The 25382-nt window shown below is 38.5% G+C and overlaps 2 protein-coding genes across 5 annotated transcripts; both read left to right on the forward strand.

The window, feature by feature from the left end:
• The first annotated feature begins 2040 nt into the window (after positions 1–2040).
• lpar3 (lysophosphatidic acid receptor 3) lies at positions 2041–11336 on the forward strand. 4 transcript variants are annotated; one of them, XR_006096982.1, is made up of 4 exons: positions 2041–2224; positions 2933–3687; positions 7635–8419; positions 8865–11336. XR_006096982.1 is itself a non-coding variant. In XM_042416829.1 (3 exons), exons 2-3 carry the CDS (start codon positions 2946–2948, stop codon positions 7961–7963), a joined length of 1071 nt encoding a protein of 356 aa, XP_042272763.1. In that variant the 5' UTR covers positions 2041–2224; positions 2933–2945; the 3' UTR covers positions 7964–11336. The 4 variants fall into 4 exon arrangements, 1 of the variants encoding a protein (XP_042272763.1); XR_006096983.1 differs by having other exon boundaries at positions 7635–8391; XR_006096981.1 differs by having other exon boundaries at positions 7635–8149; positions 8308–11336.
• Positions 11337–12748: 1412 nt separating this feature from the next.
• On the forward strand, positions 12749–25382 carry LOC121900543 (atrial natriuretic peptide receptor 2-like). Its single transcript, XM_042416956.1, has 23 exons — positions 12749–12793; positions 13479–13569; positions 13856–13988; positions 14530–14653; positions 15278–15382; positions 16028–16130; positions 16524–16669; positions 16770–16842; positions 17286–17430; positions 17598–17684; positions 17803–17946; positions 18280–18401; positions 18668–18812; positions 19037–19085; positions 19176–19277; positions 19485–19604; positions 19821–19914; positions 20337–20424; positions 20600–20739; positions 21077–21229; positions 22337–22435; positions 23530–23621; positions 24205–25382. Exons 1-23 carry the CDS (start codon positions 12749–12751, stop codon positions 24313–24315), a joined length of 2511 nt encoding a protein of 836 aa, XP_042272890.1. The 3' UTR covers positions 24316–25382.

Raw genomic sequence — 25382 nt, forward strand, 5'->3', positions numbered from 1 at the left:
CAGGGCAAAGAACTCAGTATACAGTCTTAAGGACATTAAAGTACAATAAATATCTTCTGTGAATATGAAAAATATTAGGTGCTCCAAAAGCTTCATAGATTTCATAACACATCCACAGCAGGGTTGAGATTGAGTAAGAGAGGAGTTTTGCATGACTACGCCAGAGTATGAGTATGAGTCAACTTTATCATTGAATCTACAAGCAGGATAAGATGTTAAAACAAGCTGGAGCATGACCTCTCACATGGTGTGACAACTGTATTTTTTAACTTAAAAAAATCAAAGGCGCATGTTACCCGAACCTTAAACGACATATCAGATCATTTTCAAGCAGTTCCACTGCGAGATGTCGGCTATTCTGTGAGCTACTTCATCGTAATGTCTGTTATCTGTTTAAAATCAAAAAGATCTCTAGACGGATTTGAGCCTGGATGTGTTCAAATGCCTGAGGTAGAGGTTGTTACTAGACACAATATTGCTGACACGTCATTAAGTGCCACGCCACTGAGTGTTTTTCCTATGTGGTCATACTGCTTGTATAGTAGTAATATTTGATTTCAAAATCGGACCAGAGCAAATCAAATCCTTTTCAAAAACAAGAGCAGGGTTTTCACTGTGAGGGATTTCCTTTCAACACATCCTCGTATTTAGTTTGGGTCAACAAACATCACTGTTGCATCTAAACAACATGAGATTACAACTAATGTCACTATGACCCCAGTACGTGCTGCCTTAAACTAAACACAAATTTATGGAAGATAGCAGTGAGCGCTGCCTTTAAGACAACAATGATTAGGGACTTTCACTGGAACAGAAGTGCAGCTCCATCTCCAAACCTATAGCCTTCAATTTGAAGGGCGTTTTACCCATTTACTGTATTCACACATTCATGTGTACCAGGACAGCTCATCATGTTTGTGAACTTGAGAAAACTTATTTGATGTAAAATAAGAGGCTGGGGTACTTATTTTTTTATTTTTTGAAGCCAAAAAATGTAAAGTAATTGTCAAGCAATCAGTGGTGAAGTGTTGAGATCTTTAGGTAAAAGTGCCAGTACCTCTGTATAAAAATACTCTATTACAAGTAAAAGTCCTGTATTAAAATGTTACTTAATTTATTAAGAGATTTTTAGGGTCAAAAGTAAAAGATTTATGATATTAGATTATTCCTAACTTGTGCAAATAAATAGCATTTTAAAATTTTAGCAGGTAGATGTACTGTTGGTCAGTTAACAAGGCATCATATTTTATAAGCTTATTAAATCTTTTGTATCATAATCTGCAGTGTAACTAAGGGGTCAAAAGTCGTCAGATAAATGTAGTGGAGTAAAAAGTACAATATTACCCTCTGAAATGTAGTTAAGTTGGTGTTTAAAATAGCAGCAAATTGAAATACTACTAAAGTACTGTACTTAAGTACAGTTTTGAGGTACTTGTACTTTACTTTAGTATTTCCATTTGCTGCTACTTTATACTTCCACTCCACTACATTTCAGAAGGAAATATTGTACTTTCTACTCCATAACTTTTTGACAGCTGTAGTTACTTGTCATATTGAAATTTCAGATGAAGTAATATATAATAAGTTTATAAAATTTTTTAAAAAAAGTTAAAGATTAAATCAGTAGTTCCCAAACTTTTTGGCGTGTAACCCCCGTGTGTCGTTGTGGCTCCTTGTCAAGTTACAGATATTTGAGTTGTTAGCAGTTCCACCAAATAAATAACTGTTAGACGGCCAAAGAGGTAAAACTTTACAATATTTCACACAAAAAAAAAAGTTTAGAGAAAAGTCTGAAAAATGAATCAAAATTTGTGTGGCAGAACTTTGTTTTTTTCTTCTCGCCTATACCTGGCTTATATCAGTCACAGTAACAGTGTCTGATTTTCTGCATAATTAGTACTTTTACTAGTAATTTAGCTGATAAATCAAAGTGCATCATTGTGAAACAGTCCTCTGATAGGGCTGTGAGCTCGCGGGGCTTCGTGCGGTCAACCGGAGCTATGTGAGACTGGGTGGCACACGCCCTCTACGTCACCGAGCTCCAGCCTCAAAGTGAAGACACTAGAGACTTCTCCCTTCAGTCCGCTCATTTGCCGCTGTCACCTCGAACCGTCCACAACTGCGGGGGAAGAAAGCAGCAGGGCGAAAATGATAATTAACTCTGCACGGAATATTTCGCAACTTTCAGCCAACTGACGCACCGCAGACAAACCTTTTACCACAGGTGAGAGCACCAGGTTGACATTTTTTCTTATAAGCAGCCCTTTGTTCTTCTTTCTGCTGTTGGCAAAATTATATCTTTTCTATTTTGTTTTCTGTACTCTGCAAGAGCTTATTTTTCTTTGTCATTCAGCCACAGCCTGACACACTGTGGGAATTTCTCTTCCCTTCTTCTTCTTCTGCTGTTGTTAGTAAACCAAGTTGAACAGGTTGTAGTAAAGTTAGTTGCATAATAAAGAGAGGCTCCTCAGGTGATACAGAAAACTCTACTTTAGACTTTATTACGTGGAAAACTTGTTCTGCAACATATCTGTTGTGTTTAACTAGAGATATGGAAGGGAAAAAAAATCAGTCTATGGCCTTTTCTCATTTAACATGACTGAGTGTATTGTTTTGGCTCTCTTTTTATTGTTACTATGGCCACTATCTTGTTCAAGTATAGTTGCAGTTTCTTGCAGTAAATGGGTTTTGGTATGTGCACTTTCCTTTGAAGTCTTTAAATCTTTGCTCAGATGTTGTTTGTCCGTAAAGTAATTGGCACTACTATGTGATAGTAAACTCACTTTTATCATTGCATTCTTCTTTTGTTATCATTTAATTAAAGAAAGCCCTCCAAATGAATTTCCTGCATGGCTTTAAATAGGCGTACGTAGTTTAAGAGATATTCATCAGTTCGTAAATGGTCCTTCATTTTCTCTATCTCTCTTCACAGACGCATCTCCAAAATGGCCCAGCAGAACCTCAGCTGTCATTATAATGAGTCCATGGTCTTCTTCTACAACAACAGCGGCGCAGAGGATAAATGGGACAAAGCGCAGCTCATTCTGGTCCAGGTGGTGGGTTCTCTCTTCTGCTGTTTCATCCTGGGGTCCAATGCCATGGTCATAGCTGCTGTCATCACCAACAAGAGGTTCCACTACCCTTTCTACTATCTTCTTGCCAACCTCGCCGCCTCGGACTTCCTCGCTGGCATAGCGTACGTGTACCTCATGTTTAACACAGGTGAGGCGTCACGGAGACTGACAGTTAAAGGATACTTCATCCGCCAAGGTCTTCTGGACGTCAGCCTCTCGGCCTCACTGGCTAACCTGCTTGTTATAGCTCTGGAGCGCTACATCTCCGTCATGAACTGGAAAGTCCACAGCAACCTGACTAAGAGGAGGGTGACCCTGCTGATCGTGCTGGTGTGGGCCATCTCCATCTTCATGGGGGCCGTGCCAAGTCTTGGCTGGAACTGTATCTGCAACCTGGGTGACTGCTCCCAGCTGGCTCCCATTTTTAGCAGGAGCTACCTTGTCTTCTGGTCAGTGTCTAACCTGGTAGTGTTCTTGGTGATGGTGGCCATCTACATGAGGATCTACATCTACGTCAAGAAGAAGACATCCGTGCTCATGCCACACACCAGTGGCTCAATCAACCGCAAGAGGACGCCCATCAAGCTCATCAAAACCGTCATGGTTGTGCTCGGTAAGTGTAGTCTGTGCTCCACTGATGATACAGCAGAACACTTCCCTGCAACTGCAAGGTGTTAAGTAGTTGTGGTATTCAGCTGTAAGCCTTCGGTCAGGGTTTAAAGTCCAGCTAGTTCACTGAGTCACTGCTGAACATGCTGGAATCTAATCTGTGTTTTCCTGATATGAAGGGAAACATAATAACACACAAACGCTTAAAGTGCTTTCAGCAAACGTGTTGAGTGCTTGTCATAATTTGAAGTGGTCTTAAATGAAAGCAAAGGAGTCAGCAACATGTTTCTGTAACCTCTGTCTGATCATCTGAGTTTATTTTCTTTTCTTTTCTTAACACTCATTAACAGGGCTGCTGCAATTAACACTTGTTACTTTATCACTTATTCATTTTCTGATTAACAGATCAATAATTTCATCCATACAGTATGATAGTATACTAAAAGATGCACACCACAGAGGCCCAAAGGGTCATCTTTAAATTGCTTGTTTTGTCCAATCATATTTACATGATACAAAGCAAGAAAAAGCAGCAAATCCTCACTTTGGAGAAGCTGGAACCAGATAAAGTTTGGCATTTTCGTGCTATAAATTTCCAGAACAGTTAATCAATTATGAAGCTGTTTTCACTTCATCTGTTAATCGATTATACGATTATAAGTGTGTCAGTACTACTCAACTCCTTTATTTCCCATTTCCCAGAGTTAGAAAGCACAAACACACCCTTAAACTTCCTTTTCTTCTCATGCATTTTCATCTTAGATCAGGCAGTCAGATATCCCGGTCTGGCTCTCTTTGTTAAGGTGTTGCAACAGGATACCTCGCAATAGAGACACAGTACCCAAACTGTTTCCCTCCCAGTGCTTTAAAGAATGGAACAATAGGACTTATAGCGCCAGCATATTCGACTGGAGCACCAAAATGGGGTGTTAAATGCATAATCTTATTCATGTGTTACACACATGAAGAAAATATGTCACTAATTCACTCTCTTTCAAATAGAATTACCGTCAAACCCTGCTGAGACTTGTGTCAGATGTCAGATAGCTTCAGATGTTGAAGGTGCTTTTTATAGTTTTTGTTTTCATACCCTCTTTAGATCGTCATCCAGATAAAAAAATGCATGAGATAGTTGTAGTGATTTTGCGCAGTCTGTCATTGTTCTTTGTCTCTCTGAGACGCTCCGCTTGCTTGGCCAGATGGCTCGAGACTGTATGCAGTGTAGGAGCTGTCTGCCTCTGAACACACTTTATTCCAAACTGCTGTGTAATTATCTCTCCCTGCAAGGACACTGCTCCTCAGCCTGTGTGGCGTACCATCCACACCACACTACTGGCCTTCAATGAATGTCCCCTCCTCCCCACCCATCAAAAAAAAAAAGAAAAAAAAAAGAAGAAGAACCTATACTTGAGGACTTTGTCAATTGCTTTCAGATGCCTTTCAAAGTTCCCTTTAGCTTGCGAAAGTGTTAGTGCACAAATGTCATTGTAAAATTCCACTGTTGAGATTGCTGTGATTTCGGGTTAAAATGCAAAAAAAAAAAAAAAAAGCACCTGACACACTCAAGGAAGTGATATCTCAGGAAATATCAAGACTTCTGAGGCACGTAGTCAGGTTCAGGTCTATGGGATGTATTAAGCAGGAAAAAACAAACTGTTAACTCTGTGGTGAAAAGCAATCTGCTAAGGTGGGAAAGGCAACTGGACAAACCAGTTCAGACGCATAAACCGACTTGTGAGAACCAAATTAAAATGAATGAGTGCAGAAATGTTGGATAGGGATATAGTTGGAGAGACATAAAAAGAAATACAAAATCATGTGTTCAAATCTGCACTTGAATGAATTATTTAGTCCCTCTTATGTCTAACAAATAAGTGTAAGGAAATTTTTACCTTTTACTTGTAATGCTTTGGTAAACAACAGTTCTTGTGGTTCATTAGCCTACAGCCATTTATTTGGAACATATCTAAACTGTTGAGGCCTGCTTACTTAGTGAAGCATCACACTACATCATTCAGGTTCGGATTTGTTTTCCTTCTTGATGTGCAACCAACATGCAAAAAAAAAAAAAAAAGCCTCGTCAAACGAATACCAACTGAGAAAAGGAACATATGCTTGAAATGTGTGATTCAAAAAAAAAAAAAAAAAAACAACTCTGTTTTTCTTTGTCTGAGATTAAAGGGGAAGGAAGTTCGAATTTTCAACTTGTGGAATACATCAAAAGTGCAAGTGGAAGTCATTTTAATGGGGTTTTAGTTGACTTTATTTTGGACATGTGCGCCATGAAAGACTAAGATAAAAGACAAGCGGAAAAGCACATAACAGAGTATAGAAATAGAAAATTCGCCGTAAAAATGTGGCAAACTTTTTTGACTTTCAGGCCTAGGAGGAGTAGAAACCATATGAACTGAGAACAATGCTTCTTCCAGCTCCTCTGTCTGTGTACATATATATATATATATATGTATATATATATATATATATACATATATACACATGCTTTCGTGTGTGTGTGTGTGTGTGTGGTCTGTCATAGGCTACTTTTGGGGTCCTAAGATTTCAGACTTAGGACAGGTTAACTGGGGATGGCTTGTCCAACTGGGGACAAGTTGGAAAAAGTTGATTTTTGGGTGAGTGGTTAAGGTTAGGGTTAGGCAAGTAGTGGTTATGGTTAAGGTTAGAAATGAATGTAAGTCTATGTAATGTCCCCAAAAGTGACCATGATCTGATTTGTGTGTGTGTGTGTGTGTGAGAGAGAGAGAGAGAGAGGAAGAGAGAGAGAGAGTTAGAGTTAGAGAGAGAGAGTATGTGTGCTATAAAGCACAGCTCTTGTTTTCTTCTCTTATTACAGCCGTAGAGATGCTGGTTGCGCAGACAAGTTGCTGCTTGTGGCTTCCTCACAGTTCCAGAAATCCCTTTGGTGGCTCTGTTTTGTGCCCAAACATGTTTGAAATAGATGGCTAATTGCTTGCTTCAGTCGCCCTGTGACCTACCATATTATTTACCAAACACACAGCGTTAAGTATTTAACACAATAATAGCATTGTATTCCTAACCTGCATGTGTCTGCTTGTTGTGATGGTATTACTCATCCATGATGCAGTGATTTTTTTAACACAAATGATAATCTTATACAGTCTGTGTTTAAGCTTCATTTATGGGAGCAATAATGGATTACCAAAGACATCCTGAGTTGAGTTAAGTTAATATTTAAACAGTGTGTCACTCTCCAGAGTTTGACAAGTGACAACAGCCTGAAGGAAGCAGGAGTAAAATGTGAATATCCTTCAGTCACTTTGGTCAAACTGCCCTTGAGCAGGATACACACCCTAATCTCCAAAAAGCCAGTACTGTAGCTCAGCAGGTGCCAGTAGTAAACTGTGTTTTTAGACTGTGTTTCTGACAGGCAGTTACAGTTTCACTGCCAATAAAAGACGGAGGAGATTATTTTTTGGAACACTCCAGTTTTCTTTTAAAGGGATTTTATGGTTACTCATGATTTCATTATTAATTGGCAATTAAGTACTTGTCAATGCTTTACAAGTAAGAAAAAGTATGGTGTAATGCATGAATGCATTGCAGGTTGTGAGCCCACATTTAAGTAAAGAATCCCTTTAGTTTGTGCTGTTTATCCTTTGTCAAAGTAAGTTGGCATCTTAATTAAGCTAAACATTTAATATTTACTACTAACAACTTTAATTATGTATAATTTCAGGTTTATTACAATGTGTCTCAAGCGATCACAATTTATTAACATTAATTAAGTGTATTGATCATAAGTAAATAAGCATAGGCAGCCTTTTTGTAAATTGGCACCTGAACTTTAGGGCAAGGTCTAATTTTTTCAAACTGACAGCTGCACAAAACATGTATATAAAAAATATGAGTTGACTCACATATTTTATAATATAAACCTAACTGTGTTTGATTTGCTGTGTTTTTTTCCTGAAGGGGCCTTTGTGTTCTGCTGGACTCCAGGCCTGGTGGTTCTGCTGCTGGACGGCCTCAACTGTACGAGTTGTAACGTTATGAAATTAAAACGTTGGCTACTGCTCCTGGCTGTACTCAACTCTGTCATGAACCCCTGCATCTACTCCTACAAGGATGAGGAAATGTGGACAACCTTTAAAAACCTCATGCGCTGCATCGGCAATGGCACTCGACGGCAGCGGTCAACAAGGGCTAACGCCAGGCCACTCAGCTCTGCTCAGGATACGGGCAACAGCCAGCCTCCCTCAGAGGAGACTAAAAATGACGATCAGGGCATACTCAAGACCTGAAAATGGAAACTGTTAAGAATTTCTTAGAACTTCTGTCCAGCTTTGAGTGGACGTACCTTATGAAGATTGGAGTTGACTTGAAAGAGAAACCACAGTTGGTCTCAGGGGACATCATCTTCAGATTAAAAGTGCTTTGTTGAAGAGACTCTGCAGGCCAACTGCCTCCAGTGTGGAGCTGGAGTTGTGGTGAGATGGAAATGAGGAGACCTTGATGCACTATCAAGTCCCCAGATGGATGCAACAATGTGCTTTTTCAGTTTTGTCAGGATTTCACAGTTTTGGAAACTGCTCCCATTTATGTTTAATGGGACATTCATTCCTGTTGCTGTTTCTTCCTGCTTCAGTTTTCTTCATCACATCCCTGTGGGCTATTTAAACTTGGATGATTCTGCACTCCAATGGCTGAAGAAAGAATCCCGTACACACCGGTACATTTCCACTTTTACCTCAAAAAGGGTAAAAAATTATGCTAAGAGTGACTTTATTTCCTCCCTAATACAGATTTGTGTACATGTGATTAAATTATCCTATAGATTTACTTCCTTTGCATCTTTGAGGAAGCAATGGATGAACTTATTAAGAAATGGTGCTTGTTTATAGTCAGGTACTATAAAATTGTAGGATTGCTTAGGAGGCACCATTTCAATGATTATTTCCTATTTTTAAACACAGCCAGCGGGAAATACTGTAAACTGCAGTACTGTAATTATCTACCTGTACATCTTCTAAGATGCTTTCAAGACGAGGTGAATTAACTTCAGCTGTATGACAGTTAGTACCTGATTATTTTGTGGTTTCAGCTTTATAAAACCACACAGGGCTTTCTTTTGTAAAGCAACTTTGCCTCAGGGGAATAGGTTACAGTCACTGCTCTCTTGTCCCATCTGTCTTCCTTTATCAGCTCAACTACACAAACAGATAAACTCCTGCCTGCAGCATGTCATGGAGGTGAACTCATTCTCCCTGAAGCATTTTTACACATACGCTCAGACTCAGCTCTGGCTGCCGCTCAGGCTGCCGTTGCTCTGACGCAACAGCTGCTCACCTGAGAGGGCAGGGGTTGGAGAATGATGTTTCGACACACTGGATTCCTGCTGGAGGTTCAGCATACGTTGTGTACCTGCAGGAACCAAAGAGGATATGACTGAAGTAGATTGTAGACCAGCCCCCTCCACCCTTACTCCTCATCCCGAAGCTGCTCTGACGACTCCACTGCTAAATCATTTACAGGGTTCAAATGACTCTTTTTCAACCTGCTGCCACTCCTGTCGTAAAGGACATTACATCATAAAGCTATTTTGTTTTTATCTTGGGAGTATAGGAATGCCACCTGAGAGTGGTGAGTGGAGCAGTTTACAGCTCCAGTGGTGGTGTTTTTCTTTATTGAACTGAAATTTCTGTGTAGTCTGTGACTTTTATACCTGTTGGATATTTAAAACCACAAAAATTCACTGAATATGTGAGTGTGTTTAGAAATGGCTTTTGGAAATTCATGTTTTTTTTAAAAAAAAAACTTCAAACATGATAACATGTACAATATGGTCTTTTTTCATTTTGATATGACTTGACATGATACAGAAACAGTAAGAAACATACAGGGTAATTTCGCAATAAGGCTTGCAACAATATTACTGTAAAGAATAAGGATTATTACTTTGACTAAGTAGTCAGTGGGAACCTCTAATATGAACATCAAGTGGAATAAGTTTCCCTCAAAGTACCAAAACTGGGCTAAAAAATGTTTTTTGACATTTTGAACATGTTAGTTTTACCAGTATGAGGGAGGTATGTAAGTTATAATTAAGCAAATAGTGTCAGATATTCTTTTTAAACACAGAAATGTTTGTTATAATTTACAATATGTGACCTTTTCCTATATATATTTTTTTACATTTTATCAATGCTGCAGACACCACGCACTTGGCACCTGTGTTAGCCAAACAGAGCCATACTTGCAAATCCTGTTTGACTGAGTCATACTGATTTTAGATAAAAAAAAACAAACAAACTGCTAATAACTGCTCGTAATGGTTAGCCTAAAACATTTGCTAGTGCAGATGTCAGTGTACTAATGAGCTACAAAAAACAAAACACTGAAAGGATTATCTGACACATATATTACATGACTTGTTTATAGTTGATGAAGTACTGTTGCTTAAGATTCCTTGTGCTCAAGTGCCGCCACTTGAGGATGATTTTACTCTGTTTGGGCCAATTAATGGGTGACCTTTAGTTTCCTCTCAGTCACTCAGATTATTTGCCCAAGAGCACAAGGAAAAAAATGGACTCTTGAGTGGTGGGAACAAGATCCTCTTCTGAATTAGACTGCACTGCACTCAGTTATAATAACAAGTGCACGAAAGTATTATAAATATAAATTTACTACAGTTTTCTGCGAACAATAGTAACCTACTTGCCCTGTAAGTTTCACCTACCTACCTATGTTCCTCATCTCAAAAATGGTGAAATGTTGTAGTCTAAAGGAAGTGTGAAATACATTTAAACAATACAACAGGTTCTGTGGGTTATTAACTGTATATTCTGTGCATTTAGATGTAAATCACAGTCATATCCTTTAAAAGTATGCTGTTAATATGTACTGCATATACGTATTTCCACTGTTTTCCCAAAAAGCCTTTAAATGCTAAGTTCTAGTTTCAAACCTCCCCTCTAATTTACTCAAGTTGACATGCTTGAAATGCAAGCGTATTGCTCATAACCTTTCACTCTTGGCAGCCACGAACCCACAGACGTTTTTATTTCCCTCATACTGGAGGTAACCTGCTTTTAAGAGATTCCTAATCACATATTAAAGTCCTTTTATGCAGTAAAATCTTACACACCACTCAGGATTTAATCTCCGAAACACAACTGGTATCCTTTGACAGCAGAAGAAAAGGTTTAACACTGTACATTTTTACTCATAAAAGTTTCAGGTTGAGGTTCGACTTGATTAAAATCATGTGGTTTCCATTAAGAACATGAACAACATTGTAGCGAGTACTGTATGTCCTCAGCAGAGCCCTCTGCGGACCTGTCGTGACTGCTGCCTGCCACTCTGGTTTTGCAGTCCCAAAAAACATGAACTGTAAACTGTGTGGCGGGCCTTTTTCTACAGCTGTGCTATAATTATGCATTCTTGAAAAGCCAATTAAATTTCACAGATGTTCAGAAATGCTGTCTTTTGGTTTGTTCTTAATCTCAGGACAAACAGATGTAGGCAGAGGATATGATATAAACAGGATATAATGTTATATAAATATTCATTGTGCTGTAAAGACAAGGACTCATATAGTAGAGGCCCAGTTCAATTATAGTAGTTAAATTATGTATTATGTATTATTTATTTGCAGATTGATTTATTCAGACGCAACAGGCATAACAATAAAAAATGTTTAAAATCACATTTCCACTTTGTATGGTTTCTGTTGTCTTTGCATGATTATGCTGGACTTAAACTGTACACAGTAATATAAGCAACTTGGTAAATGGAGTTTCACTGCACTTGCTGACACACACTGTCAAAACTTAAGGACCTCACACAGTATGGGACTGTTTTAGATAGTGATTAATAGTGCACCATACAAAACAGTCAACATAATTAATTGAAATTCATGTCTACATTTTTTCTCGGAGCAACACACCTTGTATTTTTGAGCCATTTGATGTTAGATAAGTGTCCTCAGTAAAAAACCTCCACAATCACAAGACAAAATCACTTGTTGGCACAATTCTCCAGTGAAACAGAGCATCCTGTGGTTAGTGCTGGGTATCCAGCCCCTATACTTTTTTGGTATTGACCAAAATATGTCCGTCACATCTAATATTGAAAACTATCAAGTACAGAAAGCTGGCATTACATGCCTGGTCAGATTTGCTGCCTTGTTTATTCATTCTTTGGTCAGAAAGTTCCTGATTTAAATCAATTTTATGCTACATATGATGTAAGTTCTTGTACGGCTGCTTGTGTTTCAACAACAACATTGAGAAATTTGAGTTTTATTGAAAAAAAGGTCTATATTCCTCAAAGCAAGAAATTGATAAAGTATTCTTTTAGTATCAGTACCAAAATTTAGCAGAAATCTTAAAGAAATAAACAATTCCCAGTCCTACCTTTAACAATAGGTAGGCAATAGGCAATGCTTCCTGTTGATTTATCCTGGAGGAAGACATCTTTCTCCTTCATTTTCTCTCATCTCTTAGCTTTCCACTGTCAAATAAAGGTGAAATGTCCCAAAAATACTTCAAAAAAAGAGGAAGACTCTTAAAGTCATTCTGCATTGTAATCTAAATGCCTAAAATACCTAAAATGCAAGATGAAGTTAAAACTAATGGACCGACAATCATGTTTACCAGGGTTGAATATTTATGTTAAATGTCAAGCTGATAGAAAAATCTTTACCACTAATTTAGGACAGTGCATGGAAAAGATCATTTAGACACCTTAAACAGATGAAGCGTTGCCCTGGTGGACAGGTCTGAGACCTCTGGGCAATGCTGCTCTGTAGGTCAGTAAAGGTGAGCTGAAGCTCCTTGTGAACGAGTACATGATCATACAGTGATTGGAGAGCCTCTTCTGCTGATTTGACGATTGGGGACATGGGAGAGGTTGGCGTCTTCAGGAACACACAGTTGGGGAAGATTACTGTAGCTGTGTTGAGGTGACTGCACACACACATTTACACATGCACACACACACACACACACATGCACACACAAATTTGGTCTTTCAGTCAGTCAGTCAGTCAGTTCACAGCGGGTCCAGACACAGCAGCAGTCCTCCTCATGGCTCTACGGACAGCGGCAACCCTCTACCTGTGTTTCCTGCTGGTAAGTTCTCACATTGTCGAGGATTTGCAAATATATCACTAGGATGGAGATATAATTGAAGAGAGGAAATGTGGGCTGAGATGTATAAACTGATAATACACTGCACTATGATGTGAAACGGGGGCAAGGTTGAAGCATCCGCTTGTGGTTTTATCACACAGACAAAAGAATATGAACAACTGTGCAAATTGAATGTGTAATATTCACATTTTCATGTATCCCTGAGGAACCCCCCCTTGCTTTTGTTGTCTTGTCAGAAACACTTGCTGCTGTGGGCATGTGGCCATGGGCTTGTGGTGTTTCAGCGTAGTGCTGGATTACTTGCCAGCCTCTTGTGGGGCTGAATTGACATTCTGTACTCAATCTGTGCTTTTATTCTTCCTGATGAAAAAAATAATCCTGCGATTCTGACTAAGTTATCACAAGTTCTCAAGTCATTTATCTACCACTGTGCTTTTAGTGATGTTGATATTTGATGTCTGGGTGCTGTTTGATTTGACTTTTTATCATTTTTGGCTCAAAACCAACAAGGCTCTACAGATTTGTGTAGTTAATTAATTTACATGCAGACATGAGCTGCACTGACTCACTGATAAACCAGTTTACACACGTTTGGCTTTTAAAAATCATTTACACACACACAAAAAGGCCTTTACAGTGTGTAAAAATGCTATCTTGCCTGCAGGGAGCAAATTGCTGGCATGATTTGGACAACACAGAGTACGACTGTTGGCCGAGCGACAATCCAAATGATTTCAACATGATAAATTGTGGTGGTAAGTTGTTCTTGTACATTATAAATGTGTCATTGCAACTGAAACAGCTGAATCTGTAGTTAGTTTCAAGGATTTATTTGTGACAGTTTACTGTAAAATCAGTCCCGGCTGAGGAAAGGAAGAAGACAACATTTACAGGATACGTCCTGAATTAATTACAGTAGCTTAGTAGGTGGGGCCCAACAGAATGATGTGCAAATACAGCACACAGTATCCCTTTATGCATGCATATGTACAATGTTTGAGCGTATATGTGCAGGTGACATGCATGTGTGCGTTGACACAGGTCTGGAAATGGCCTGGGTTCAGCGTCCTCCAGAGAAAGTAACCAATGGGGAAGAGTTCAACGTCTCGTACGCGGTGACAGCTTCAGATTCCTTCTACGAATACGCAGTCAGGAACAAGATTTTCCAGTTCAGGTGAGTGTGTTACATACACTTGGAATCCTAAACGTCTGCCATGCCCTGAATGTGCCTATGCACGCACACACACACACACACACACACACACACACACACACACACACACACACACTCAAATAACACAGAGATAAAGGCACACACAAATTCAACCACATATTCATCTGAGACGATTCATTGATCATTACTTGGGATTAAGATGTTGGGAAAATTTAGAAAAAAAGAAAAAAAAAGTTCAATGTTTTAAGAGGTGACACTTAATGAAGTATTACAATACAGCACACAATAACAAACACACACTATCACAGCTTTTGGAAAAGTGTGTGTGTTTTTTAGGAATAATCAGACATAAAGAATTAATTCCTGACTGATGCATCGGTGTCACTTAAGATGTTTCTTGTCTTAATTGATAATAAAACATTTCATTTTCAAGTTTAGATTAGACAGGCTGATGAGCTTTCATGCTTGTAATTACCATTATGGGCTGTTGTGTTAATTAATTCATTAATTAATTAGTCTATCCACCCATCTTTGCTTCCAGTGATGCGTCAGAGGCGAAGAGGTTCTGTCATGAACACGAGTGCCCAGCAAACTGGAACAATGCCAATGAAATGAACTGTTGTGTGTATCACGCCAACATCCACTCCTGTCCTCTGGGCCTCATGGTCAGTAAACACAGCATGGAGTTGCACAACACTGGTTTCATCCCACCAAACACATAGTCTTCATCATCTCTTCCTGATTTAAAGAAAACTAAACCAAACCAAACCATGTTTGCTTGAGATTAACAAGAGATAAAGTAAACCATAACCATCTTATTAGGTTTTCCCATAGTTCGGGCTTAGTCAGTTATTCTAGATATCATCTCATGTTTAATGCTTTTCTCAGATTTGCTTTCACGGGACCATGATTTAAAATCTTAGTAAATGCTTTGGTGAAGAAATAAAGAGCCAAATGTGCATATATGTTGTGAAATTGTTGAATGAATTAAGATGTCGAAGATTTTCAAAACACTACCCATCCACTTTGAGGAAAAATGTAGCTTGAAAAGTCATATTTCTATATGTCAGAGTTGAAAAAATAGTCTAATTTAGCAGAATATACAGCGTTTTTTAATTTAATTGTATTATACCAGTGTTTTTCACCAGCAGAGACACATCAACTTTGTTAGTGAACAAATAATTTGTTGAATTCTAATAAAAGTCATTCAGAAATCCACACTTGAACTGTGTAGAGAGCATGTTTTGGAATAAATCCTCTCTCCAAACTGTTATGCCGTTTCTTTACAGAAACATGGTAGAATCTGTGGCCCGTGGATTCCTGACGATGGTAAAATAGTGACTCACACTGTATCCAAAGCAGGGAAGATGACCCAGAAATACTGGACTTCAAAGGTGAACCAAACCAAACAAAACCTGTGAAAAGAAATTTTTAACATGTGTTAAATCATCCTGTACTATTAAAACAATTCACAAACTGCAATACATCACTTTTGAGCACTGTTTTGGGTGAAAAACTGTTTGTCAAATGGCAGATGTTCATCTTTAAGTGTAACTTTGTTGTCTGAAGAGGAATTCATCTTGTATCCAGGCAAAACATAAAAGGCAAACAAAGTGACACATCCTTTGTGAAGTCAGTTTGTTATGCTGGTGTGTCACGATAAAACATGGCAACAAGTTGTAATTACTTGTTTGTTAGTAGGACATTACGAGAAAGCCATAGTTTGGGTTCCAGCTTATCAAATAACTGTACAATTAAAGCTACAGATAACAGAGTAAACAGCTCTATAGCTCTGATGTTTTTCAGATTGCTTGGATTCACTTTGAAGTCATAGAATAGTGAATTTAAGTGTGACACTTATCTGAAGATATGTTTTCTATGAATATTGTTTTCATTTACAATAATCATTGAGTTTAGAGCTCTAATCAGTTTTTCTTGGACTGGGATTTTTTAAAACTCATAAGAAAACAACAAATCAAATTGGTGATTGAGACTACACTACAAGTGCATTTTAATTTCTATCATGGCTTCTTATTTAGGTGGTGCTGATCCATGTGGGAGTCACCTCAGTCATTGCTCATATCAAAATAGGACAGATGCACGCAGCACTGGAGTCCAAAGTGCTTGTTGTCAGTGCCCAAGGTCAGTCTGTCAACACTTATGACATTTCCATTTGTTGATATGCTGAATCCTACAATATGTGCTTAATTATGCCTCTGCTGTTCAGCCATAATCAGGTAAAACCATAGGTCATAGGTCACCATCATAGGTGTTCAGCAATGCACAATCATATAAACATGTCTTATACCAACCAGAGAGACTGAGAGCACAGTCTTGTTTTCATCTGCAGCCTGGAGAGAAACTCTGGGGAAAAGGGCAATGTATGTATGACCTTGCAGTAGAATAGTTATCATTTTAAAACAACTGCTGCATATCACTACTAGTTAGAATAACAAAAACAAAAGTCTGCTCAGAAAACTTTTGAATTTTTGCCTTCTGCGTAAAATACATTTTAGATGTTTGAATGTTTTTTAGTGTGCGGGGATGACGTCTGCGAGCCGGAGGAGAACTGTCTGAACTGTCCTGCAGACTGCGGCATCTGTCCGATGTCCATCATGATCAAGGTGGCCATCGGGCTTCCAGTCGCTCTCTTCAGCAGTGGCTTCATCCTAACCATGGTGGTGAGTCTGTGCAACACACACACACACAAACACACACACACACACACAAATACAGGAGATATTTCATGCACTGATCTTTATCTTAATTTCCTTCCTACAGTGGCTTCAGTACCAGAAACAGAAGATGTTTTGGGATGAAAGCTGGATCATTAACTACAAGAACATAATATTTGGTATAATGTCTCATGCTGAATTTGTTAAAAGATACTGTTTACAGATGCATACTTCTACAGAAATATATGAAAGCTCTGGATTGGACTGTGCTTCAGGAACGGGTCGCTTCAATTTTACTTTACAGAGACAAGAAGCAGGCTCTGAAATGTCATATCTGTTATTATGTGAATTGCATTCTCAAATTTAGGTTTTTAAGTAACTATGAATGGGTCAGGACTGAAAGTATTTTGTGCGTTAATGGACTAATGAAGAACTTCTGACAGTAGAGGTTATTTCCCCCTTTCTTTGCTGTCCAATTCAGACATTTTTATCCATATCCAAAACACTGTAATGTCTGATCTTGGATTTAGTACTTTCATATCTCAGCAGTCTCCCAAATTATTTTCAATTAAGAATAAGTTGGTACTGTGTGTGACCATATTCCCTGACCGATTCTCTGCAGGTAGAGTGTGCTGCATGGATGTCGGCAGTATGACCAGCCTGCAGCGCTTCAAGAGTAATTCCAGCGTCAGTCGAACCACTGATGTGACCGTGTGCACTGGAGTCAACACCTCCTTCAAACAAGGCTTCATCCAGCCCGGCATCTAGTGAGACACTTAAACAGACCTTAGTTTAGATAAATGCTCATGAATGAGAAAAACTCATTTTTTATTCATTTTTTGATTCATTAATTGAATTATTTCCTCACAAGTTAATACATGAATTGTGAAAATGGACATTCGTACTCTCATATAGAAGTGTAACTCTCTTGCAGTGATGGGAGAACGGTGGGAGTCAAACACATCCAGAAGAAACATTTCACCCTCTCTAAAATCATCAGGAAGGAGGTGAAAGAAGTCAGGTGAGAAAAGAAATGAGGAAAGGTCAAAGGGCAATATTTTATTTGCATATTGAACAAATCACAGAACTAGTCATGCAGTTTTTATACAAGCTCATTTGTCATTTTTCATGTGGGCTAGGCAACTGGACCACCCCAATATATGCAAATTCATTGGTGGTTCCATTGAGGTGCCCTATGTGAGCATCATCACGGAGTACTGCCCTAAAGGAAGCCTGTCTGATGTCCTGCTGAACGATGACATCCCCATCAACTGGGGCTTCAGGTGAGAAAACCTGAAACCTTGAGGGTTTAGCTGATGTTTTAATCTTTTCCTTCTTTTCCTTCTACTTCCACTGATAACTGGCTCACAGATGATACAGTGTTTAACAACATCAAGAAAATGCCAAATTTAATTTGCTGAGTAAAACTTGAACAGAAAATGCCTTGTTTTGGTGTCTCAAAAACAAAAAAAATAGAGATACTCACTTCTCCAACAAGAGCCTCAATAGATCATAACACCATTAAAGCAGCGAGACGTGCATTTTTTAAACTTTTAACTTTAGGTGAAAACAAATGCATCAAATACATATACAGTAAAATCTCTTTCGCCATGCAGACTGTCCTTTGCCACTGACATCGCCCGCGGGATGGCCTACCTCCATCAGCACAAGGTGTTTCATGGGAGAGTTCACTCCAGAAACTGTGTCGTCGATGACCGCTGGGTGTGCAAAATCTCAGGTGACAAAACATCATCATCATACACCAAATGCAGTCATCAAAACAGTCACTGTCTGTAGTGTACAGCCTCGACAATATATAATATGAATGTGTGCTAAGACAAGTCAAAACAGCAATGACGCATAAATGATGAGTCACTAAACATTTACAGGAGTCATTGCACTACTCAGCCTCATTCTACACCAGTGGGAATGTTATTATCAAGGCCAAGCTCAAAAACAACATCCTGCCTCACTCTACTCTTATTTCACTGTGTTTGGCTCCAGATTATGGGCTCACAGCTTACAGGAAGGATGACTTTGAGGCTGTCAGTAATGGCTTCAACTGTGGGGATGTAAACCGTATATATTGCGCTCCGGAGGTCCTGCTGGGAAGCAGCTCCAATATGACACCAGCAGCAGATGTCTACAGGTGTGTTTAAGTGGTACACAATAAGCATTTTTCAGTTAAACCAGCTGATTTTGGATAGTAATATTTGGATTATATGAAAGTCATTGTAGGCTAAAAAGTAGCAGTAGACAAGCATCTTCATACATAGGAGTAGTTTTCCATTTCAGTGCTAGTAACAGCACTGGAAAATGTATAGTAAATGATATCCCTTCTCTTTTTTTTCACTTTCCCCTCCTTCTTTTCAGCTACTCCATGATTCTGGTTGAGATTGCAACTCGCTCTGACCTCATTTCAGTGAGTATGACAGCCCTCTCTCTAGATTACAACCTTCGGCTTCCATTTGATCTCTGCTTTGTAACTAGCAGTCCTCTCTAACAGGACCAGGCTGAGGGAGTGAGGATGGATATCATGTGGCGTCCCCCTCTGCCTGAACTCAAAGCAGGAAAGGCGGATACTGACTGTCCCAGTCAAGGAGACTACTGTGAGGTCTGTCAGATGTAGATGTGGAATGTAGCTAAAACTGCACAGGGAAAAATGTGATATTGGTACTAACTAAGCTCATTGTTGATTCATCTCTCGAATAACTTGGAAATGTTAGTCACACACTTGTAGCTGTGTATTGTATATCATACACATCATACACAATATACTAGATATTGAGACCTTGTTCTCTTCTCTGGAAAATTTTTGCAGCTTATTAAGAGGTGCTGGTCTCACAATGTCACTATGAGGCCCACATTTGAGCAAGTGAAGAAGATGCTCGACAAAATGAACCCACACAAAGTCAGCCCTGTGGACATGATGATGAACTTGGTAATAATCCCACTGCAATATGACAAAATACAGCAGAATAATATGGATTTAAACATACATAGTATGCATAAAATCTGCCTAGATCACCACCATTCCACATAACGGAAATCCGCAGAGTATACCCACATATTGCTTCAAAAACAAATTTGATATTCCTACTTGAGCCAGCTGGGTTCCTGTGAGTTGCAGACATAAACAGAGTTTTTTTAACTGCAGATGGAGAAGTACAGCAAACATCTGGAGGCCATAGTTGCTGAGAGAACACAGGACCTTCTTCAAGAGAAACAGAAGACGGATCGGTTGTTATACAGTAAGTCAGGATAAAAGTGAGGAGTGATGAGAAAAAGTTGCATGGCTCTAATGATGGATCCCAAACTGAATCATGCTATTGGCCAGGTGCATCTTTAAGGAAATTGTCTTGTTGACTTTGCAGATATAGTGTGATAAACCATAAACTATAGAATCGTTGCACATATACAATACCTTCATAATATAACCATCCTATTATACAGTATGGGATGAGGAAGAGTTGTCGCTGTTTAGTAAATCCAGTATATGAGGTACTTAAACCAAAAAAGTGAAGCTTGATGTCTGTATTAAAGCACAGACTCGATTGTTCTGCCATCTAGTGGTTGCAGAAGTTGCACCTTTATCACTGCCCCAAAGACAACGCACTTTCTCAGAATTAAAAATAATCGTACACATAATTTAAATCATGATGTTTCCCTGCAGGCATGTTACCAAAGCCGGTGGCTGATGACCTTCGTCAAGGCCGGACAGCAGAGGCTCAGAGCTTCTCTAACGCCACAGTCTACTTCAGGTTTGTGTTCATCTAATTGTTCTGATTTTCTTTTTTAAATGGAAATGCAGGTGTAGGTTGTTTAACATGCTTTACACTGATTTTCTTGCATGTAATTTACTACTTTCTTTGCAAATACGTTCTGCTTATATAACAATAGACAGGTGACTAACATTTTATTTCTCTCATGTGACAGTGATATTGTAGGCTTCACTCAGCTGTCTGGCGCCAGCACTCCCCACCAGGTAGTGGACTTCCTTAACAAGCTTTACACCAGCTTCGATGACATCATTGACAATTATGATGTCTACAAAGTGGAGACAATAGGAGATGCTTGTAAGTAGGGATGTTGAGATTATATTTTGCTAAGTGATAAACTACTATCATAAAGTAATAAATCGTAGGGATAAAGGTCAACTGTTAAAGTTGAGAGAAAGTATTAAAACATGAAACAGAAAACCTTAAATTAATCTAATCTAAGGGTGAAGCATAGAAAATAAGAACATAAATTATAAAAACATAGAGATGAACGTCCACATTAGTAACAGTTTTCTTACTAAAGAGTATCTGAATCTATGATTTGATATTTAATTATCAGTAATTTCAGTGTCTCTCTCTCTCTCTCTTCCTTTATTGTCCCTTGCTGTGGAATAATGGCTGACATGGTGTCCAGACATGGTGGTCTCTGGGGTCCCTCAAGAAAATGGCATCAATCATGCTGGGGAGATCGCCAGCATGGCCCTGGATCTGGTCAGCGTCTGTCACACTTTCAAGATCCCCCACAAGCCCAACACGCAGCTAAAGATACGTGCAGGCATCCATTCAGGTAATGGGGGTGTCTCGTCTGTACATATAGCATGTACCAATCTAAAATTGTGCTTCATTTGTAAAAAAGAAAAACAAACAAACAAAAAAAATCATATACATAAAATGCTACTGTTGCTGTCCTGGGAAAACAATGTGTCTCCAAAACATCAACTTTTCATGGATTGTTAAAAAAACATGAAGTTACATGAGTCTTTAATCATTTCTGACTCACAATAGCAGGCAGCCAATTTGTTACGTAATATTTTCCCAGAGGTTAGTCAGACAGATGGCACATCTACATTTTTATAATGATCAAAGGTTGCAGATAGTGGGAGGAGGTAACCTTAAATGACCTGTATGCATGTATACACAAAGAAGCTGTTAGTGTAAAGTAAATGCAGTGTGAAATGTAAAAATAGAAACAAAAAATGGCATATATTAAAGAGTTTAGCTTACCGAGCATTATTTCACTGTTACTTTCCATTCAATAAGGTTTTTAATATCTGGTCAGGATAAAGAGAATAATGCAGATAGCATTATTTATGTGATGATTTTCTGTTTGAAGTCCCCCTTCCTTCACCCCCTCCCCATCCACCCTCACTAGATTTCCACAGTATAATCACATCAGTTATACGTGTTGTGAGAGTCTGGTGCAAACAGAGGAATATCTAGAGCATTATAGTCCTCACAGATCAATACTAATACATTCAGAATCAGGCAGAACATGCCTGTAACTAGTATGTAACTTGTATGAAGACTTGAAGCATCCATTGTAGGTCTTGAATTTCTATGCAGACTGGTTTTGAGGATACACGAGATGCCTTTTCTCATGTGTAGTTCTCCGAACTTGACCATATCCATTTGTCACCAGAAAACCATTCTGTATACTTGGTTGGTTTTCCTAATTTGTTCTGTTCAATCAGCTCCACAATTAACATATTGATGACATTACAGTCTCGAGACCTCTTGTTCGTTCTCAATCATTGATTAGACTGCATCATACTGTAGAAATACTCTGAACTCCAAAATTGTGAGTATGCCCTTTAAAATAACCTCACATGCATTGCATGATTAGGTTATACAAGTCAATAGTGTGGCCTATAATCTCTGCTGTTTGTCCTGCCAGGACCTGTCGTGGCTGGTGTGGTTGGCACCAAAATGCCACGCTACTGCCTATTTGGAGACACTGTCAACACAGCATCTCGGATGGAATCAACAAGTGAAGGTAATGAAGAATTAGACACACTGCCCTTCATCCAATTAATGTAATGTACTAATTTTGACTGTGTGAGATTTTAAACTGTGGTACATTGATTGTATGTGTTCTACTGATATTTGATTCAAATATGATTCAGTTTTGACTCAAGAGTTTGTCTGTAGTGTTGTTGTAAACGGCTTCATGGGAATGCATAATCCCATGACTGCTGTTATTGTGACATAGCAAACAGGATTGTCTCTGTGTTTAGTCACTAGTACACCACAGAATGACAAAATGGAGGATGGACATTGTTCTCATCAAGCACGTAATCCTCCACATTAAACTGAGTGATGGAGACACACAGAGTAACTGTAGGCTCAGATAATATGCTCAGTTAGGAAAAGCTAAGTATTTAATGATAAATATAATCCAAAACTAAGCATAAAATAAAACTCTGCGTTTGTCTGAAGAGCTTTGGCAGAAAAACAAATGTTATCTTAGCCATTTGCCTTTGAGCACTATTGTCCATATTAATAAAAAAACCCTTCAAGGATCATATACTGTATGTTGATATCAGAATTACACACTAGATACATAAAGAAGTATGTGCAGTTTTTCTTATATGATTCGAGCATGCCTTACAGATTTAATATAAACTTGTTCTTATATGTAAGAGATACATATGCTGGACATGACAACAATATTTTTATGGTGTATGATTCATATATTCAGACACATGAGGTACTACACTACAGATACAAATCATACAGTATATTGTGAATATGATATTATAAAATCAGTGGGAAATAGAACATAATGATGTGGCCTAAAAATTAATATAAAAATCAGATATAATAAATACATGAAAACTTTGTGTTTTATTTTATACATATTGATATAATAGATCTTTTTTTGATTGACTGTGCAGCACATTGTGTCATACAAATAATTTGACTCATAAAATTAGTAAAAACTGAGGAATAAAGTTACTGAAAACATGCAGTTCATTTTGCATATAATGATGCACTGACACCAAATGACCAATGGACTATATTTCATCCATTGCACATTTTACTGCTTCATATAACATGTTGCGTGTCTCTTTACTGCTCGGTCCATAGCTCTGAAGATCCAGGTGAGTGGTACCACAGCTGACCTGCTTCACACACTCAGAGGTTACGTTCTGACCTGCAGGGGAACACTTAATGTGAAGGTAACATTACCATTTATGTGCACATTCATATCATATGTGTGACCTATTTTGAAGAATGTTGAGGCATTAAATGAGCTTTCTGGAGCAGCTTTCACAGCTTTCATTTGAATCTGTTAATGTGTTGGGAAGCACATCTCACTGTCCTTTTTTTCAAAAGCCAAATAGATGCAGTGATAATCACACATGAACTGGTTACTCCCTTTTGAAAGGATTTATGAGGCTGAGATTTGAAAAGATCACAGGAAATTCAAAACTTCCCTCCGAGGGAATAAAGGCTGGGTGTGTCTGGTATTTTCTCTCTCTTTTCCGTGGAAGTGTCGTATTATCTTGCTCTGTTGGCTTCTGTTCTTGTTTGGGTGGTGCCAGTGTGATTATGGGGGAGGGGTTTGCTTCTCATTCCCTACGGACACGCCTGCATGGCTGACACTTGTGATGTCTTGCTAAGAGGTGGCCCCAGCTGCTGCTCTCTGCCCCCCATCAAACCCTAATGGCTTTATTTAAAATTCAAAGGGACACCTGGTTTTGCAATATGACTCTCCTATTTCTCTCACTGACTCTCTCTCTTTTTTTTTTAACCCAACAGGGTAAAGGGGAGATGACAACATGGTGGCTTGAAGCAAAGACAGACGATCACACAGACCTGCTGCTCAGAACATCTGAGTCCAGAGGAGTCCCAGTTCCAGTTAGTGACTAAATCTAGCTAGAATACCTAAAATATATAACTGTACAGTATGAACACTGGTCAGACATTGTGTAGTGCAGTTGAGCTGTGCCCAATAAGCTGCATTGGGGATAAATGTGCAGATACAATGATAAGCTGGAAACTGAGTTATGTAAATGTTAACAGTAAAGTCTTCAGTTGTGTTGTTCATTATCTTAGTTACATTGTTGTGACCTGGAGTGATGATGACAAACAAAATCCCACTGACGATTATTTGTAGAAATGACATGGACATGGTTAAGTATTATTTATTTTTTTTGCACTTGCTGGAGAGAATGTAAAAAAATATGCAGAGAAACATGCCAGAGTTGAAGAAATTCTGTTATTGTCACAAGTTATTGATATTTTTCTTTCATATATAGCTTTATTTTTATTGTTGCAATCTGAGGCACTTTTCTTTTTCCTGATACATTCAAGAAAAAAGGAGATAATCAGTTCAACTCAGTGGGCTTTACTGGCATGAAAGTTTCTTGAACAATGTTGCCAAAGCATTAAAATACAATTTGTCCAAATATTTGGGCAGTAGAAAATAAGAATAATATGAACATTAACATAACATTGCCTGTAAATTGAGAGAACCCTCTCTTATAATAAACATGTAAAACTTTTCAAAGAGCTCAGATAAACTCTATCTGGTCTACAGAGTAACATGTTTATAGACTGGTTCCTTACATTTCAAACATTTTGACTTTGAACTGGCTTTTTTTATGGCCGAGATTTTGACATGTCAGCAGAAAAAGCATGGGTGTAATTAATAACCAGCCACTAATAATATTATCTGTTCCTGAGCTTTTCCTGCTGGATGGAACATGGATGTTAAAGTAATTCAGAACCAAACTCTTCTATAAAAGCAACGTGTGTTTTCCAAATGACATAGTTGAGTTTTCAAAATCTTACATGGTGTCGTGTTAACTCTTGATGCAGATTTGATACACACAAACATTAAGCCAACTCAGCTGACTGAACTCATCACCTGTGTAAATTAAGCATGCACAGTTGTCTGTATTAGTATTTGTAAGGCATTGCTTATTGTGCAGTGT

Source organism: Thunnus maccoyii, chromosome 7 (assembly GCF_910596095.1).
Source record: "Thunnus maccoyii chromosome 7, fThuMac1.1, whole genome shotgun sequence".
In the NCBI taxonomy this organism is placed as follows: domain Eukaryota; kingdom Metazoa; phylum Chordata; class Actinopteri; order Scombriformes; family Scombridae; genus Thunnus; species Thunnus maccoyii.